Here is a 19205-nt window from a genome sequence, read left to right as displayed (position 1 = left end):
GAGGCTGAATACATTGTTGCCATTGCTGCAACTTGTTAAGATATATTTGAAATTGTCTAACAATACTCTTTTGTGACAACAGGTCCACAATTTCGGTTACTAAGAACCCTGCATTTCACAGAAGAACAAAGGGCATGGAACTCAAGCACCATGTTATTAGAGATGCGGTGGCAAGTGAAGTTAATTAAGCTTAAGCAGTGTTCAACTGATGATGAAGTTGCTGATGGATTTACTTAAGCACTCCCGTATTAAAAATTTGCAATGCTCAGATCATCCCTTGGAGTTGCTGAATTTTCACATCAAGGGGGAGAGAATGTGGATTGATGCTCACCTTTTTTGTAAAGGGAAATTGGTTTGTGTTTAAACATCCAATGGGAACGCGAGTTTATATGATGGTATCCTATGTAAATGGGTTCTGTTATGCCTATAAGTTAGGGTAGGTTTTTCTTAGTAGGGCCGACTTGTAGGGGTTCTTGTTTTACATTGGATTGTGTTCACTACTTTAAGTAATTTGCAAGTTTTTAGGAAAGTGACAATGTGCCTAACGTCCCTTGAGGAGTAGTTTTTGTTTTACATGTGGTAACTGTTAGTAAGTGGGTTGTGGCTCAGCCACGTTTTTAGTATGCTTTGTTCTCTATTTAATGTAATTTGAGTTATGTTATGTGAATGAAAAATATCAAAAAAGAGTTGTTCTTCGTTGTTTTTCTTCCTCTCTTGCTCTTGTTTTCTTACGACTGTTCTCACTTGAGCTGAGAATTCAACCAACAGTACGTTCCGACGGGCAAAAGAAATCTAGTTTTTTTACACCAAATCAATGCACTCGCAAGTGAATGAGGTGATTTTTTCTCAGTTATGACATGAACAGCACAAGTTAAAGACGACCAAATATCCAATGCGACTGAACATTCATGTCAGAAGCGTTAAATAATGAATAGAAATCTGACAATGATAAACATAGGGCACCTAAGACGAGAGGGTGTTGTGTGTTCTCCCCCGAAGACCCAGGGTTTGCTACAGTGCGTGTTCGGGGTCGGAATGAACGCCACAGTGCGTCTTCCGGGGGCGGGGGACATATAACCTGCTTCGACATAAGACTGGTGACCTGTGTCCTTAACCGCTGCGAGTCTGGCCCATTAAATGACCTGGTTCTCGATTAAGGGTTGTCCCTCATCATAAAAAAAAAGAAAAAAGAAGATAAACATGAGGGCCATGCGGACCATAACTTCAGTGAAATTCAAATATATGGTCAGTGCACTCACACTTGGACCACCAATGCACCTTTTTAGGAGTCTCTGCTGAAGAAACAACACCCTCTTGGAGTTGTGAAACCTGTCAAAGGTCGATTACCACCTAACATGGGGCCTTTCCAGTCAAACAAGGCTCGTGAAAAATCTCTATTTGTAACCATATCTGATGATGTTCCACACAAAATGAAGGGTGATGATGTCGACGATGGGCCATGCTGATGGTAATAATATGTTAATAATCAATGGGCATGGTGACACGAGCCAAAAGCAGGTGTAGGACTCAAAGTTAATTCCCAACTACTGACACATAGTCCACACACAGTGCTCCAAGCTCATAAAAAGAGGGGAAAGAATGGAATAAACCATGTTCACATTCGATGGATACAATACTACAAAACTAATATCCCTTCAATCCGACAGAATGAGTCAACAAGGTCACTCTACTCTCATTAATAACACCACCTTATTATAATTTCCTCTCTCACACACACGCACACCGCTTTACAATATTGAATATAGCAGCAATTAGACAGACTTCGGTACATGATAATCATCGAATAAGATGAACAAGATGGCAACATGGGGACAAGAAACAGGATGCCAAAGCAGAAATACCAAACAATTCCCAATCCAATCATAACCCTTTTCCTGCAGAGAGAGAGCATTTTTTTTACAGTAACAAAAAAATATTTCAACATATCAAAAATGAAAGGACAAATTTTATTTAGGGGCAACCTTTTGTCTTTAATTCTAAAAAAAAAAAACATTTAAAAGCCAAACTTTTTGCCCTTAGTTTAAAAAGTAAGCTTCACTTTTCTAAATTTTCAAATATAGTCCATACTTTTCCTGAAAGCAGTCAAATATCATGTCAACATCTATCATCCTTAAAAACGTAATTTTTTATGTTTTCTCTGTTATCCTATGAAAATTGGAAAATACTCATTCATCTTAGTAAAACGAAAAATATAAACAGTTTCAACTCTTAATGATGAAGGTTACTATTATAATTAGCTTATTATCTAACCTAGGACAATAATAAATTTAGGCCCTTGTCAGTTGTTAGGTAGTTTTCAAGAAAACAGATGCTTATGTTTGAAATTTCAAAAAAATGAGCTACATTTTTTGAAATGAGGGTTAAAGGCAGCCTACAAGGAATTTTCTCAAAAAGACTTAAGCAGCCAAAGTGAAATTTTGATTTAAAGAAAGATAAAAATAAATACTTGAGGTAAAGGCGAAAATCGGTACTGAAAAAGTACAAACTAAATGAAAAAGCGGCCAAAACACGAGAGAGGATTGCTTTTAAAGAAAAATGCAATTTAATTCAAAGCAAAAATACGATATATATAGAGTGATTTTATTTGAAAAAGAAAATAAATATACGAGATATAAAAGGAAAATAATTACTAAGAAGCACAAATAAATCAGAAAAGGGAACAAAAGCAATGAGAGAGAGAGAGAAATTTCAAAAGAAAAGTGCAAATTAACATTTTGGTCTGAAAATGAAAGAAAAAGTATATACATAAAGCGCGAATAATAAATGAGAGAGAGAGAGAAAGGGGGGGGGGGGGGGGGGGGGGTTAAAAAAGAATGAAAGACCATGACCTGTTACTGGTCTTCTCCGCCTCCGTGTTTACCAGGGCGAAGACGAGAGAGAGAGAGAGAGGTTTAACCCTAACCCTGAATTCCTCTCCTCCCCTGATCCCTCCTTCTCCTGATTCGTTCCCTCTTCGGCAGATCTACGAGGAATTCTTCTCATTTTTCTCCGTGTAAGTCGAGCGTTTTCCTTCGTATCTTATTTTTTTTGGGTTTTTTTTCTTCGGTGGAATTTTGATGGTAGCATAAGGTTTGATTTCTTTATTGCTGGTTAAGTGGTTTCTGGGAATTCTAGGGATTTACGTCCAGAGATTGATGAAGATGGACTGTGGCGACTAAAATCGTTGAGAGAAAAGCGGGAAGGAGAGAAATTTTGTTATCGGTAAATGCTTTTTTTGCTCGATTGATCAATTTGTTCTGGTTACCTCTGTATCTTTTATGATTTTTTCCTTAAGTAGATTTTTCTCTATTGATGAATCCTTGCGTTTGGTTTTGATCTTGTGGGGTTTCCGATTTGGTAGTTACAAGCATTCAGTGAGAATCGAGGGTTTGATTGCACATTAATGAGTTCTTTTGGCTGTTTCTTTCCTCCTTATACTTTTCGTTTTTTGCCGAATTCTCTGAGAATCTTTCCTAGTCTTTGGAATTTAGTTCAATGCTAGTGGAGAAAACCCGAGATGAGTCTACTGATGAGTTGGGGCTTTTTCCTTTTTTTTTTTTGTTGTTGTTTCGTTGATTAGGCTTTCTCTTTTGGGGTGTCTGAAAAAGGAAACCAGATGCTGAAAAGAAACATTCTTTGATTTTTTCCGGAGAAGAAAACAGAAGCAAGAATAGGAGAAGATGATGGAGGGTTCCAAATTTGGGGGTATTGGAAACAATGAGAATTTCTTCAATTTTACTCCAGAGTATATCCGTCTCGGCGAGGGTTCACATATGTCGATCGATAGCATGGGCAGCTTGCAGATGGGCAATGTTGATGGATCGATTTCAATGTCCATGGCCGACAGCAGTGTTGGCTCGAACACCCCACTAGCACCTAACATAATGACTTACCCGAGCATCGGTACTGGTACCAATGGGTCTGTTGGTCGAAGTGTATATAAGCCTGGTGTGGTCTCCCACACACTCGCTGAAGATGCATTGGCGCGAGCCTTGATGGACAATCGGTACCCGACCGAAGGTCTGGAACAATATGATGAATGGACAATCGATTTGAGTAGGCTTAGTATGGGTACTGCCTTTGCTCAAGGAGCATTCGGTAAGCTCTACAGGGGTACTTATAACGGTGAGGATGTGGCAATCAAGATATTGGAGAGGCCTGAGAATAACCCGGAGAAAGCACAGTTGATGGAACAACAGTTTACTCAGGAGGTGATGATGTTGGCGACTCTGAGGCACCCAAATATTGTGAGATTCATTGGCGCCTGCAGGAAACCAATGGTCTGGTGTATCGTTACTGAATATGCAAAGGGTGGGTCAGTCAGGCAGTTCTTGATGAAGAGACAGAATAGGTCTGTGCCGCTAAAGTTGGCAGTCAAGCAGGCATTGGACGTAGCCAGGGGGATGGCGTATGTTCATGGCTTGGGTTTTATCCACCGGGATCTCAAGTCAGACAATCTGTTGATAGCCACCGATAAATCAATAAAAATTGCAGATTTTGGGGTTGCAAGAATTGAGGTACAGACTGATGGGATGACTCCTGAGACGGGGACATACCGATGGATGGCACCGTAAGTGGAAACATGATGTTATTTGTTTTTGATAGCTTTGTTGTTGCATGTTCCATTGCTTACGTCAAATGTTGGACACCGCATTGAATAACCAAAATCATTACAGCCACTTATGTCTGTGCTATGTCTTAATCGGGGGTAATTAAGGCAGATTAAGTCTGCGCTAGTTCGGTGGTTGTGCTGCAGTACTTATTGCTGTTTAGTGCAACTTTTTCTGTTCGTGCAAAGTCAGTTTATTGTTGTGTGGTTGTTACTTTTTACATTGATTGGCATACTCGTGGTTTTTATTGTTGTTTCATTTGTTGGACAGTCCCTCAAACAATTTTATTTTTATGAAAAAATCTGCAAATGTCTCAACCTCGTAATGGATTAAGAAGGACCTTAGTTAATGTATACGCAGGGAAATTTTGCATGCTGGAAGTTGTAATGGCTGGTTCTGCTGGTCTTTTTTTCTCTTTTTCTTTAGTATTAATGCACAACAGGACTGGGTGCAAATCTTATTTTATTATCTCAACAGCAGTACCTTCTTATTGCATTTTAAATTTCATTTTCTTTATTGAAAAAGGAAAGACAGGCAATTTTGTTGGTTCCCTTTATGGTCTAGGGTCATGGTTCACCTGTGTGAGACTTTAGTGTTGAATGTGGAGTCTGTTGTGTTATCGTTGTCTTTGGGTGAACAAAACTAGTAGAATATATAATATATGCATTGTTGCATGTTATGGTTGGTTTCAACTTTTCTTTAAGTACGGTTATGTATTTCTGTTGTTCTTTCTCAGTTTTTACGATATTTCTTTGGTTTTTGTTGTGGTACTTCTCTTTTCCAAGCGATAATACCTGTTAATTTCCTGCACCATGTCTAGTTTAATTTTGAACCTTAAAGTCATCCTGAATTATAACTTTATTCAATCTTTATATTCATGATAAATTGATAAGAAGATGGATACGATTCTATACCTTCAACTTCTAAGGTTGCGCTACTTTTGCATCATTGTTGTTTTAACTTGTAAAGTACCTATATGAAGTTACTGTCATATATCTTTTTTCTGTTCTTCAGGGAATAAATGACACCGCGATATAGTGAGACTGTTATAATAGCAGTAGTAGTTTAGTTTCATGTCTGGATATCCTTTCCAGAATTAAGCAATGTTCCTTTGGTAATTTTTCAAACAGCAGCTGGAACAGGCATGCCATTGCTGTTCCAACTCTGATGCATGGTCTGCAGTATGCAGTTTTCATCTAGACATGCAGTTTCTTGCTGCTTTCAACTGAATGCTAGCCATTTACAACACTGGGAAACTTGTGGCTATGGTCTTGGGAACAGAAACAGCTCCTCATAAGGACAGTCTGCGGAACTTCTGAACACGTTCATCATAGTAATTTTTCTGTTTTTCAAAGAAAAGTTTCATCATAGCAAATGCTGAACTTAGTTTATTTTGAATCCTAGCGATAGAGGTTATTGTGGAATTGTTTTGAACTTGCAAGGGATATTGCAAGAAAACTTTGGATTGGACTAACTAAAATATGTCTTGGTTGTTTGGTAACGAAATTTTCCTAATATTAGGAAAACCAATTGGTAGTAGCTGATTTCCAATGTTTGTTATGGAGAAAGGGGCAGCGATTTGAATATCTAGTCTCAAACCGCTGTGTCAGTTCCTCACCCTCCTTCCGATCATATCTCTTCTATTCTAAGGTGTTTGGAGGCTCATGTCATTATTTTAAGGATCTCTCTTTTTTCAGAGAGATGGAATTTCACATTCCACCATGTGGTTGCCAAAGGAAGGGACGAAGACCTTGCATTTAATCCTGCCCTATCTGTTGGGTCCATCAGATGTGACTAATTGGGTTGGATTTGGTTTGGATATAAGGCATACCAAACGTGACTAATTGGATTTTCTTTAGTCAGATTTATGTTTTGAGTTGGAGGCAAAAGTAAATTTACTACAACCAAATCCAACTCCAGATGTTAGAATGAAATCTTAACCTGACCCTATTCCAACTGAAATCCATTAAGATAATTGGATTAGGTTGGGTCCAATACGTGTTAACATCAAAGATAGTGTCATATCTTTCATGTGGGTTTGACTTCCAAATTGAAATATGATCTGATTAGGATATAAACTGTACGGGTTTGGGTCAGTTATCCAACTAACCATCTCCATTTAGTTGGGTTTGGTAAGAATTTTCAAATCCAATAAATAATCGGATCGGGTTCAATTACAGAAAATAGAATCTGATTGGATTTGGATCCAGAGTTGGTTTTATATTAGAATCCGATCAGATCCTTATGATGTGTGAAGGATGGAGGGACTTTAAACGGATATGTTTGAAAAAATGTGCTAAGTATTTAAGAAATATTAAAGCAAATTGCGATGCATCCCACACTCAGTAAGCTTCTTTTAATGCAGAAGGAACCACTTTATGTATGTTTTGGCATGCATGAATGGGTGCTTGCACTCTGTAAGTGCAATAAACGCAGCAAGAAACCACTTTCTAGGATTTGGCGACTTGTCTATTCACCTTTTTAAGTATAATAGTCTCCATGCTATATATATATATATATTTCTGGGGCTTATGTTTGAGACTCATGCTATATATATATATTTTTAAAAAATATATAAAAAGATCATTTTTTTTACCCTAAAAATGGACAATTTTTGGGCTCAGTCAACGTTGACCGAGTTCAAAAAAGGACGAACTCGGCCTCGACTCGTTGACCGAGTCCGACTCGGCGTTGACCAAGTTCGGGCAGTATCCGAAGCCGCACCTGTGTCTGCACCCGTGTTGGGGCGTGTTGACTCGGGTGCGGCGCCTCTCTAGCCGAGTTCGTGTGACATAGATCCATACCTATAAATACCTTAGGAATAGAAGAGAGAAGAAACATTGATACATTTCTTTCATTAAGACTAAATTGATTTGTTGTTTCAAAGATAATGAATTTGGATTGTTGTTTTACCAAAAGGCGATGAAGCTAGGTCTAAAGATTCACAACTTTTCCAAGCCCAAAGTTTTTAATCTTCTTGCATAAAGTCTTAGTTGGCATAGTGAAAATGGTGTGAGTCCAATGAAGCTGTTGTGTATTAAAACATATGACTGAGATTGTCCCAGACCGAGCCTTCGGAATGGGGCATGTGCACTGCAGAGCTCTATTGAGTGGAAAGTGCATAGTGTAGGAATGTGCGATATGCGTTGGCTTGATCGATGACGTGCAGTGGTAGCATGGCATGCAATAGGCAACAATATCATTGTTGGTGTGATGGTGTGTGGCGGCACAGACGTGGAACGTTGTTTGGTTAAGCAGTGCCAGCGGATAAGACAATGTTGCTTTTGGGAATTTGGTTAAGGACCTCTCGACTTGGATGAGTTTCCCACGCGTAGCTAGGGGTGACAATCGGGTCGGGTTGGCAGGTCGATCCGACGGGTTGGCGGGTCAGCATACCTCAACCCGAACCCGATCCGTTTAATAAACGGGTCGGCTGTGGCAAACACGAACCCGACCTGTTTATTAAACGGGTAACCCGACACGACCCGCCAACCTGTTTAATAAACGGGTTGGGTCGGGTAAACGGGTTGGCGTCTTAGCGGGCGGGTTGGCTGGTTGGGGTAGGGTAAACGGGTTGGCGGGTCGGGTTCGGGTAAACAGGTTGACCCGCCCGCCTAACCCGTTTATTAAACGGGTTGGCCGGGTTGGCATACCCCTAACACGAACCCGACCCGTTTAATAAACGGGTTAGGCGGGTCGACCCGTTTATTAAACGGGTTAGTTTAAGCCAAACTCGAACCCGCCTAAGAGGCGGGTTGGCGGGTCCTGTCAAGTTTTGCCACCCCTACGCGTAGCGTTTGGATGCACGGGGGTGCGTGTGGGTTAGGGCTAATTCTCCAAGGGATCATCTTACGTGGTTCCAACCGAGTATGGTGATTCAGGGCTAGGTGAGTGAATGCCTAGGCGTCCATGAGCAATTTGGGTAATGTTGCTTGCTATGACGTAACAACTATCAACCAGCCGAAAGGCTGGGCGGTCTTGAGAATAATCTTCTCCCGTCCATTACAGACCCGCAAGGTCTTCTCAAGTGACGCTATCCGGAGGTCGTGCTGCAGCCTTAGAGGTGCGGCGTTGCCGTTTGGATTGGTTGGTTGTTCGGTTGGGTGTGTGCGTCACCCCTTCCTTGGAACTTAGACGACGACCCCTTTGGTTATTCATTGAGCACGGTGGCGATGCGCTAAGGAATGATGTGCAGAGCCAGTGGCATGGAACAGGTAGAATACACATGAGGAGATGTGCTTGATCGGCTTCTGCTTAGGTAGCTGTGCACGTGATGGTGCGCAGGGCCAATGAAATGATTCAACACACGGAAAAGTGTTGGTGCGCGGCCTTTGGCCGTTAGGTTGGCCGGGTTTGCATAAAATTCTATGCCCGTGACAGAGATATACCACTACATATTCCAAAGAAGATTAACTAGCCATTGTAGTTGCATTTTCAGGTCATATGATCTGAATACAAGGTGCCATGGTTTCCAAAGAAGTTTCTTAACCTGTGTTTATCATAAATCTACACTAAAACAGAAAGATTTGATCTTGAATGGCTGAAGATATGATACTAGGAAAGATTTGGTCTTAAATTGCTGAAGATATGATATTAGGAAAGATTGTAAGCACCAATGTTGGGGAGGACAAAATTTCCTGTGGATTGAGACAAAGAAACTTGTTGGAAATATTTGGTTGTAAGAATAAGTCATTGTATTTTAGTCAATAAAAAGATTGTCATATCAGTATAGTCTTATTTCAAGTCAGTAGGATCTGCATACCTGGAGTTCATTGGCAGCTAATTTCCTAGAAAATTTCTTTGTGTTTGGCATAATTCTGCACTAAACAGAGAATATTCAGTCATGAATCACCAAACAAATGGCATTTAGATATTATTATAGCATCAGCATTTAGGAGGGATAAAATTTGCAGAGAATCGAGAAAACATAGTTGCAGATATAGGTGATATTTTAAAATATAGTGGTAATAAAACTATAAATTCATAAAACTATATTAAAGTCAAAATATCATGATGTTTTGAAAATATCATGATATTTTGAAAATATCAGAAATTTATATATGTCACAACATTATCGTGATAATATCACAATAATATCACGATATTATGAGTTACCTTTTACTATATCTTAACTACGTTTTTCTTCTTTCTTTTATATTTTTTACTTATTTCTTTCATTATATGTGTCATAGTCACTTGTATCGTTCAAGGTAATTCCTCCGCGAGAGTTTTTCTCGGAGATATTTTCAAAAGGTGTTTTTTCTCAGGAAAATCTCAGAAGCTTTAAAAATTGAAAAAATACAAATAATAATAAGGAAAATAATAGGTTTCTATTTTTTTCTTGCAAAAACTATAAAGAAACAAGTTTTAAAAGTTTTTAAATTACAAAAGAAACCAACAATAGAAAAACTAAACTTAAAATTTGGACTCTTTGAATGATGAAACTCCTTGCCCTTGAAAATCCTGTCACCCTTCTATTTGCTTGATGTTACTATAAGTTAATATTTGCTACTTGATGGAATAATTACTTTCTTGAAAGTTGAATGAGAAAAGCATGAAACCTTAACCCACATCTTAGGGTAAAGCATCTTCAAGAACACATCATTATTTCTTGCATGCCTATGGACTTTTAAGTGCTTCAATTTGCATCATTACCATCTGACATGCACCTTGACATAATATATGTCATACCATTGTTCCACATCACTTACTATTCTTTAATTTTATACACTTGGATACCTGATGCCATCCATTCTGCATATGCCATATAGATGGTAAAATTTTCTATGCGATAACACTATTTCTTGCATGTGGATGGTAAATGCGTCGTCTTGCTCATGAGCTCAAGATAGGCGCTTGATGAGCCAAGTTTAGTCTCACTCATGTAATTCCGGCTTCAAGACTTGTGACCTCCCTTTAATTTGTTCAATTATAATATTTGAAAGTTCTTATTTTCAATATTTACTATTAGGAGGAATTGAGCGGGAGTCTTTAGCCCGAGCAGCCGAACTTGATCTTGACATGCCATGCATACATGGTGCTACCATGTAGAGCTTCAAAACAAGCATGAAACTGCTTGTATATATATAGACCATGGATTTGAGGCCTTCACTAGATTTCACTCTCATATCTCCACTTGTGGATCAACCTATTGAATCTTTATGCTTTATGATGGTCATCAACATCATTGGTTTTTTGTTATTTTCAGTCAGCTAGTAAAAACCGTTAATTTTCTGTGTAACGCCCCAAAATTTTAACTTGTGATTTCGAAAACATTATCGAAAAACCTTTCAAAGATTTAAAGTTTTAATTTTTAAAAACGACAACAGAAGATATTTAGAAAAGAGCACAAGTCAACAATCCTAGGTACGTTAACTGAAAAACCATCATTCACATGAACAACAACTTAAAGGATTTGAGGAAATAAGGCAATAGATTAAAAATCTGCAGTTTATTACAAAATGAGCATTTTTCCAAAGTTCAATAATCTAAAGAAAACTCAAAAAGACTCAGAGCCAAGCCGCCAGTAGAAAGAAGGTAAATCTTGATCCATATTGCACCACGCCATCGGCCGCCTGTGAAGTTCTACTCCTCAAATGCCCATGAAATGGGTCAGTTTCATAACAAACCAGTAGGTGCACGAACAGATAAGTAGAATGAAAATAAAGCAGGACATTCATGAGATAAGCAGTTATGATATTAAAACAATCAATACAATTGTAATCTATTCTAACAAGTGTAATATGTGCAAATAGCTGTTAGTTGAAGCATTTCAAGCAGTGTAAGTCTCAATCATCTACAACTATTCAAGAAGATATTCTTTAAGTTCTGATATTAACTGGCATGTGGGTACGCATAGACGCGAAACGTAAAAACAACCGAGACCGATCCGGGGGTTTATTATGTCAGGTGTTTTCATTAACCCAGATGGCTGACTGATTCCGCTCCTAAGGGGACGGTCAATGACCAAGAGAGTAAATCCCCAAAGGCATTCGTGGCCCATGGATGCATCTAACTTCTGCAGAAGTACTTGAGAGTTATCACCTAGGATAATTTATGGTAATCCCAATTCCCCTAACTCCGATGACTGGGGAAGCCGAGTCTTTTGCCCGTGGGGTGGTTGTTAACAACCTGTCCATTAGAGTTTTTGTATCATCCATCCTCTCCCTTGATGAACCGTGAAGGTCGAATGGGTACGATGGGGGTTTCTTAACCGCCGTCCCATCCTACATGCTTTGGTCTATTAGACCCACTTGAGCATCTTGCCTGTGAAGGCGAATGGTCACCATTTATGTGATCTCAGCATTGTGCTAAATTCACGCATCGAGGTTGCTACAACCTTATCATCCAACCATCGTAACCCACATGGGACGTACTTGTCCAAAAGTACGATCGTACCTTTCTAGAAGTACAACTACGATGAGAGGGCAACATATAAAGTTTTATGATTCTTTTGGTTCATACATGACATGTATTGCTCTTTGAGCAATTGGCCCGTGGAGGCCGACATTATCCCATCTATATCAATAAAGTGTTGAGTTCCCACTTCAAGGTACTCCATGACCTCTCGTCAAATTTATACCATCCCTGCCTTAAGGTTCGGTTATAATAGTAATTGCAGTGGGTTTCTCTCCAGAAATGAGTCTATTCACAAAGTTTACATTAAGTATGCAATTTCAAAAGGATAAGCATGCAGGACGGACAATCACAAGTCAAGAAGTCCTACAGGTAAACAGGTATACCAATTAAACTACTTGATTCTCTCTAGAATGAGTCTACCCATAGAGTTTACTCTAAGCATGTAGTTTCAAAAGAATCAGAACGAGTAAAACACTGACTAACAATTCATAAATTAAATACTTCTTCAGATAAGCAAGTATGTAAAATAACTATTCTATCTCAGGAGTCTTATTTTATTTTATTCATCCAAAATCCTCGTGCGACTTTCCCCTACCTCAGGATGTCGTGCAGCTGTGTGCGTCTACGGGTGTAGATGATACGAGGCTCAGGCCGCGGAGCCAGAGCCGGGTTCAATGCGATGTCTGCAAAAGTATGAATATTCAATGGTACATTATTTATCATGCGAGGAAATAGAAAGTCAGGCTTGTCGATCGAAAAAGAGAGAGACAGCAGGGGTGTGCCCCTATTTGCCGAAATCAGAAAAGCGACAACAGCGGGGCGACAGGGGCTGAGCCCCTGTCGAAAGCACTGAGGCGGCAGGGGGGCAGCCCCTGCCGACAGCAACGAAGTGACAGGGGCTGAGCCCCTGCCGACGACATCGAAGCGGCAGGGGGGCCAGCCCCTGCCGACAGCACGAGACGGCAGGGGGCCAACCCCTGCCGACAACATCGAAGCGGCAGGGGGGCCAGCCCCTGCCGACAACACGAGACGGCAGGGGGCCAACCCCTGCCGACAGCATCGAAGCGGCAGGGGGGCCAGCCCCTGCCGACAGTCGAGAGGCGGCAGGGGGCCAACCCCTGCCGACAGAGAGAGGGAGAGATCTCAGGACGGGGGTGACAGGGGGACAAGCCCCTGCGTGCCGAAAATCAAGGGGCAGCAGGGGGATATCCCCTGCCCTCCCAGAAGCCAAGAGGCGGCAGGGGGCGAGCCCCTGCCAGCCCAGCGAAACAAAGGGCGACAGGGGCATTGCCCCTGCCAGCCGAGACAGGAAGGCGGCAGGGGCACTAACCCTGCGCGCCAAAACCCTAGAGGCAGCGGGGCGAGCCCCCGCCTGCCGGGAAACAGTAAGCGGCAGGGGCATTGCCCCTGCCTACCGGTGATCGAGAGGTGGCAGGGAGACTAACCCCTGCCAGAGAGAGAGACCGTGGCGGGGGGTGACAGGGAGGGCAACCGACCTCCCGTCGGTTTCCCTATCACCCACAGGGGTGAGGGGGGGTGTCGCAGGGGCCTCGGTCCCCTGCCGACACTCCGGCGAATTCCCAGAGGGAAAAGGGAACGATAGGGGCCCCATAGGCCACCTGTCGGCCCCCCGATGGGCACATGGGAGGTGGGAGGCCGCAGCAGGGGCTGTGAGCCGCCTGTTGGCCTCCCGGCGAGGTGATAGAGAGGGGGGTGTGAGGAAGAGAAGAGGGAGGAGAACGACGTACCTGGGAGGCGGTGGCCGGCGTCGGCGGCGTGCGCAACAAAGGAGGAGGGGGGTCGTCGCGAGGGGATCGAGGGCGGCGCTGGTGGCGTGCGCAGGGAAGAAGGAGGTCGGCGCGTTGGGGGCGAAGGACTGCGAGAGGGAGGCGTGCCTCCCCTCGCCCTCCTACACAGTTCTTAAAGGGCACAGGGGGGCGATGAATGGGGAAACCCTCGATGGGTTTCCCTAATTCGCCCGATATCGCAGGTGGGGGGGGTGCGGCGCTCGGGAGTCGGGTTACTAAAACCCTAATGAAAAGGGGCCCGGGTCGGGTCCGAACCCGACCCGACCCGGGTCCAATACAATTTTTTTTATTTAGTGAGTTTTACATTCTGTCTGCCCTAAGTATAATTAATTGAACCATGCCTTGCTCTCAACATCCATAGGTGAAAAACCCCAAGTCCCCCTTGTCTGCTAAGGAGTACACCCATGTTTGATTTTGTTGATGGGACAGGTCACTTCGTTGACAACTATAGTGGCCGACTTGCAGACTGAAGTAGGGGAACTTCAGTTTAAGAACCGCGCATTGCAGCGGACAGTGACCCTAAATGGCGGAAATGGTGAGAGGCCATCAAGGATTGATGTGCCAAGACCAACAAAGTTCAGTGTTTTTCGCGACAGCAAGGCCATTGAAAACTTCTTGTTCAAAGTAGAAGACTACTTAGACATTCAATGTGATGCTTGAGGATCTCAGAATCAAGGCTGCAACAACTCTACTTGATGGAGATGCTATCACTTGGTGGAGGCAGAAGCACACTGACATGGAGAGGGGTCAATGCGTGATAGACTCCTTTGACGACTTCAAAATAGAGCTACACAACTACTTCATGTCGAGGAATGCGCAGAGGCAGGCGTACCTGATGGTTGGTGAGCTTAAACATACTGGTTCGTTGCAAGACTATGTCAGAACGTTTCAAAAGCTTATGCTGGAGGTGCCTAACATGCCAGAAGAGGACAAGCTCAACTGGTTCATTGTGGGACTTCAGCCATGGGCACAGTCTGAAGTGGAAATGAGCAACCCTCATATTTTGAAAGATGCATATGTGGTGGCCGAGCGCTTAATTGATACTCAGCGCAAGCCCTTTACCCCATCAACCAAGGTCGGGAAGAAGCTTGACTATGGAGGCAAGAAGGATGAGCGACGCGACAATAAAGGTGAGGTGTCGACACGCCATCAATCCGATAAGAAACAAAACTATACAAAGTATAACAACAACAAGGGTGCGGTTGTGACATGCTGGTTCTATGGCGATAGGCATATCGCCAAGCAGTGCCCAAAGCGCCTCGTGAAGGACGATGGGCATGTCAACGCAACATAGACAAAATGCAGTGATACTGAGACCATGTAACCAAGGATGGAGGCCATGCGATCGATTAACGCAACTAAAAGTTGCACAATTGAGAACACGCAGGTTAACAAAGAACTGATGTATCTCGAAGTCATTACTAATTGGAAATCTACTTCAGCAATGGTAGACTCCAGGGCCACACACAACTTTGTCTCGCGAGAAGAGGCAGAGCGGTTGGGCTTGAAGCCCGGGCCAAAGCAGAGGACCATCAAAACAGTGAACTCTGAGGCCAAGTCCATCCTTGGTCAAGCAAGAGATGTGGCTATCCAAGTGGGAAGTTGGGCTGACAAAGCCAACTTCTCTGTGGTGCCCCTGGACGATTTTAAGATGATTTTGGATATGAAGTTTTTGCGGAGCCAGAATGTTATGATGCTGCCAAAGTTTAACACATTGACGATCATGGGGCCAAACCTGTCCCATACAGTGCAATGCCTTAACGCAGAAAGGCAAGTCTTCAGTGTTATCGATGATACAACTGAAGAAGGGTGTCAAGCATGAGGAGCAAACATTCTTAGTTGCGGTGCACACAGAAGAAAGGAACGTGGAAACAGTAGTGCCATCGACCCAAACCCCACTGTTGGAGGAGTTTCGGGGGTGATGCCTCTAGAATTGCCAAAGCGTCTTCCACCAAGACGTGAGGTCGACCATAAGATTGAGTTGACCCCGGGAGCGAAGCCTCCCGCAATGGTTCCATATCGCATGGGTTCAGCTGAGTTGAAGGAGCTGCGCAGGCAGCCAAATGAGATGTTGGATGCATGCATCGTTCGTCCATCGAAAGCCCCATTTGGCGCCCCATTCTTATTTTAGATGAAGCATGGCGGCTTCAAGCGATTGTGTGTAGATTACCGTGCGCTAAACAAGGTCACGGTAAAGAACAAGTACCCGTTGCCACTAATAGTAAACTTGTTCGATTAGTTGGGCAGTGCCCGAGTCTTTTCAAAGCTAGACTTGAGATCAGGTTACTGGAGGGTGAGGATTGCAGATGGCGATGAGCCAAAAACAACTTGTGTCACCTGCTATGGTGCTTACGAATTCTTAGTAATGCCATTCGGGTTGACGAATGCTTCAACCACGTTCACGACCCTAATGAATTAAATTTTCTACACGTACTTAGACAAGTTCGTGGTTGCATACTTGGATGACATCGTGATCTACTATTGCAACATGGAGGAACATGTCGGGCACTTGCGAACAACGTTTCAGGTGCTGAAGGAGAATGACCTTTGTGTTAAACGAGAGAAATATCTCTTCGGGCAGGAGGAGATCAGCTTCCTTGGCCACGTTGTGGGGCGTGGTGTGCTGCGCATGGATGGACAAAAGATAAGAGCCATCAAAGAATGAGTTCCGCCAAACAAAGCCCTAGAGTTGCGGTCATTCCTTGGTTTGGCAAACTACTATCGGTGTTTCATCGAAGGCTATTCCTTCATTGCTGCGCCTCTCACAGATTTGTTGAAGAAGAATCGGTTGTAGCTCTGAAGAGGAGCATGCCAAGATGCCTTCGACGACTTGAAGAAAGCCTTAGTGAGGGAGCCAGTGCTGCGACTGCCTGATCACTCAAAACCTTTTGAGGTCCATACATATGCATCAAACTTTACCATCAGTAAAGTTATTATGCAGGAGGGTCACCCGATTGCATATGAGAGTCGTAAGCTAAAGGATGCAGAGAGGCGCTACACGATGCATGAACGTGAGATGACAATTATCGTGTATTGCCTCAAGACTTGGCCGCACTACCTTCTGGGTGGCCAGTTCGTTGTCAAGACGGACAATATGGCTATGAGCTATTTTCAGACACAGAAGAAGCTGATGCCTAAACAAGGTCGGTGGCAGATGTTTTTGGCTGAGTTCGACTTTGCCTTCGAGTACAAGGTTGGAAAGACCAATGTTGTAGCAGATGCCTTAAGCCGCAGGGCTGAACTGGTAGCTGCGCCCACAGAGCCTTCTGAAGTGCATTTGGAGGGCGCGCATTGCTAAGCCGTATCCGCGAAGGTACGCGGCAGGATCCGACAATGCAACACCTTGTTTCTCTAGCGCAGGCAGGGAAGACTCAGCGATTTTTGTTACAGGATGGCCTCCTCGTGACAAAAGAGGGACACATCTTTGTGCCGCGGTGGGGAAGCCTCCGTCGAGAATTGCTTAAGGAGTGCCATGATACACTATGGGTCGACCATCCTGGTTATGAGCGGAAATTAGCACTCTTTGAGCATGGCTACTATTGGCCACAGATGAGGGACGACGTGGAGGGGTATGTTCGAACATGCCTCATCTGCCAACAAGATAAGGGGACAAACTAGAAGGCTATCGGTCTCCTTGAGCCTCTGCCAATTCCAGAACGTCATTGAGATAGCATCTTCATGGACTTCATTGTTAGTTTGCCAAAAGTAGAGGGCCTTAGTTTTATTCTGGTCGTGGTGGATCGTTTCTCAAAGTATGCCACCTTCATTCCAGCTTCTAAGGAGAGATTGCAAAGTTATTTGTAAAGCATGTGGTGAAACACTAGGGCATATCAAAGAGCATTGTGAGCGATCATGATGCTCGCTTCACAGGTAAGTTCTGACGTGAAGTATTTCGGCTACTTGGCTCTGATTTGCTATTTTCAACAAGCTTTCATCCGCAAATAGAGCGCATCAATAGGATACTTGGAGAATAGCTTAGGCACTTTGTTAGTGCCAATCGGAAAAATTGGGTGAAGCACCTTGACAATGGGATACTTGGAGAATACCTTAGGCATTTTGTTAGTGCCAATAAAAAAAATGGGTGAAGCTTCTTGAGGTGGCACAATTTTGTTACAACCTGCAGAAGAGTGAGCCTTCAGGCCACAACCCGTTTGAGATAGCCACAGAGCAGCAACCACTGACCTTGCACACTCTTGCCGTGCAAGAAAAGGGAAGGCCATCGCCTATCAGTTTGTTCGCGACTGGCACAAGCAGAATGAGTTGGCGAAGGCATTTTTTCACAAGGCGGCAAAGAGAATGAAAAAGTGGGCGGACAAGCATCATCGGCCCACTGAGTTCCAAGTTGGGAACTAAGTGTTGGTGAAGTTATATCCAGGTCGCACAGGCATCTTCCGCGGGCGGCACCGCGGACTACTCAGAAAGTATGAAGGACCCTTCACAATCACAGAGAAGGTGAGCAAGCTGGCGTACAAGCTAGAGTTGCCCCCAGACTTCAAGGTGCACCCAGTGTTCCACGTGTGCAACCTCAAGCAGTTCCATCCAGACGATAGAGATCTGAAACACAACGTGCCACAATGCGCTCCCATCATGCAGAGGGCCCCTGCAACACAACAGGCCGAGAAGCATCTCAGTTAGATCCTTTGCCACAAGGTCAACTACTTGGGAAAAATGAAGAAGTATTTTTTGCAGTGGGAGGAAACAGTGGAACCTACGTGGCCGCCAACTTTCCGGATGAACAACCGCTACTCGGCTGAAGTCAGGGCTTACCATGAAACAGATGGCGTCGAGGACGGCGCATGATTTGAAGGAGGAAGCATGTTCCCTTGTGACTTATATTGTAAAGTTGCGTTTGGAGTCTATTTTGATTTTGTTGAGTCTGATGTAACTGCCCGGTTCAGGTGAATAAATTCCCCGAAGGGGCAGCCCGTATACTTGAACTGTAATAGCCTGCGGGCGAAATTGTGAATGAATCAAATGCGTTGAGCTTTCTTTTGTTCACCCTCGTTGTGATTGCAATTCTTCTCCCCCTATTCTCTCTTGCACTCTGATTACAAGCTTTCGCGACTGGCAAGCGAGTTGACAAGTAGGCTTGCGGCGGTAAGGAAGGACCGTCGCACCGCGCTGGCCTATTGAAGGAAATAGGCCCGTGACAGTAATACCCCTTTGTATTAGGACCTAATGTATATAACTTAATATTTGGGGGTAATTTAGAAAGTTCATTAATTTCATTTTGTTTGTACCATGGTTGCCAGTCGAAGCGAGGCACTTTCAAAATTTTAGGAAGCGGGAAGCATGGGACGACTTAGAAGAAAATCACGAAAAGTCTCGAAAGCGACCTAGGAAGCGAGGGGGAAGCAAAAAAAGAAGAAAAAAAATGAAAAAAAAGAGGGAAGCGTGTTTCCCATAAAAGGGAAACATGCTTCCCATA

The 19205-nt window shown here is 43.3% G+C and overlaps 1 protein-coding gene across 2 annotated transcripts in view; it reads left to right on the top strand.

Annotated features, from left to right (window-relative positions):
• Window positions 1–2808: 2808 nt before the first annotated feature.
• LOC149814771 (serine/threonine-protein kinase STY13-like) overlaps window positions 2809–19205 on the top strand; it is a 47834-nt gene continuing 31437 nt past the window's right edge. Inside the window, exons 1-3 of one of the 2 annotated variants that reach the window (XM_089988295.1) lie at window positions 2809–3013; window positions 3136–3222; window positions 3581–4570. In XM_089988295.1, coding sequence (XP_089844421.1) covers window positions 3681–4570 — 890 coding nt within the window. In that variant the 5' untranslated portion in view covers window positions 2809–3013; window positions 3136–3222; window positions 3581–3680. The remainder of the gene's footprint in view (window positions 3014–3135; window positions 3223–3580; window positions 4571–19205) is intronic. The other variant, XM_089988296.1, reaches the window with a different exon arrangement.

Source organism: Nuphar pumila, chromosome 15 (genome assembly GCF_984573655.1).
Source record: "Nuphar pumila chromosome 15, dmNupPumi1.hap1.1, whole genome shotgun sequence".
Lineage (NCBI taxonomy): Eukaryota > Viridiplantae > Streptophyta > Magnoliopsida > Nymphaeales > Nymphaeaceae > Nuphar > Nuphar pumila.
This window is presented reverse-complemented; position numbering and strand designations above follow the sequence as displayed.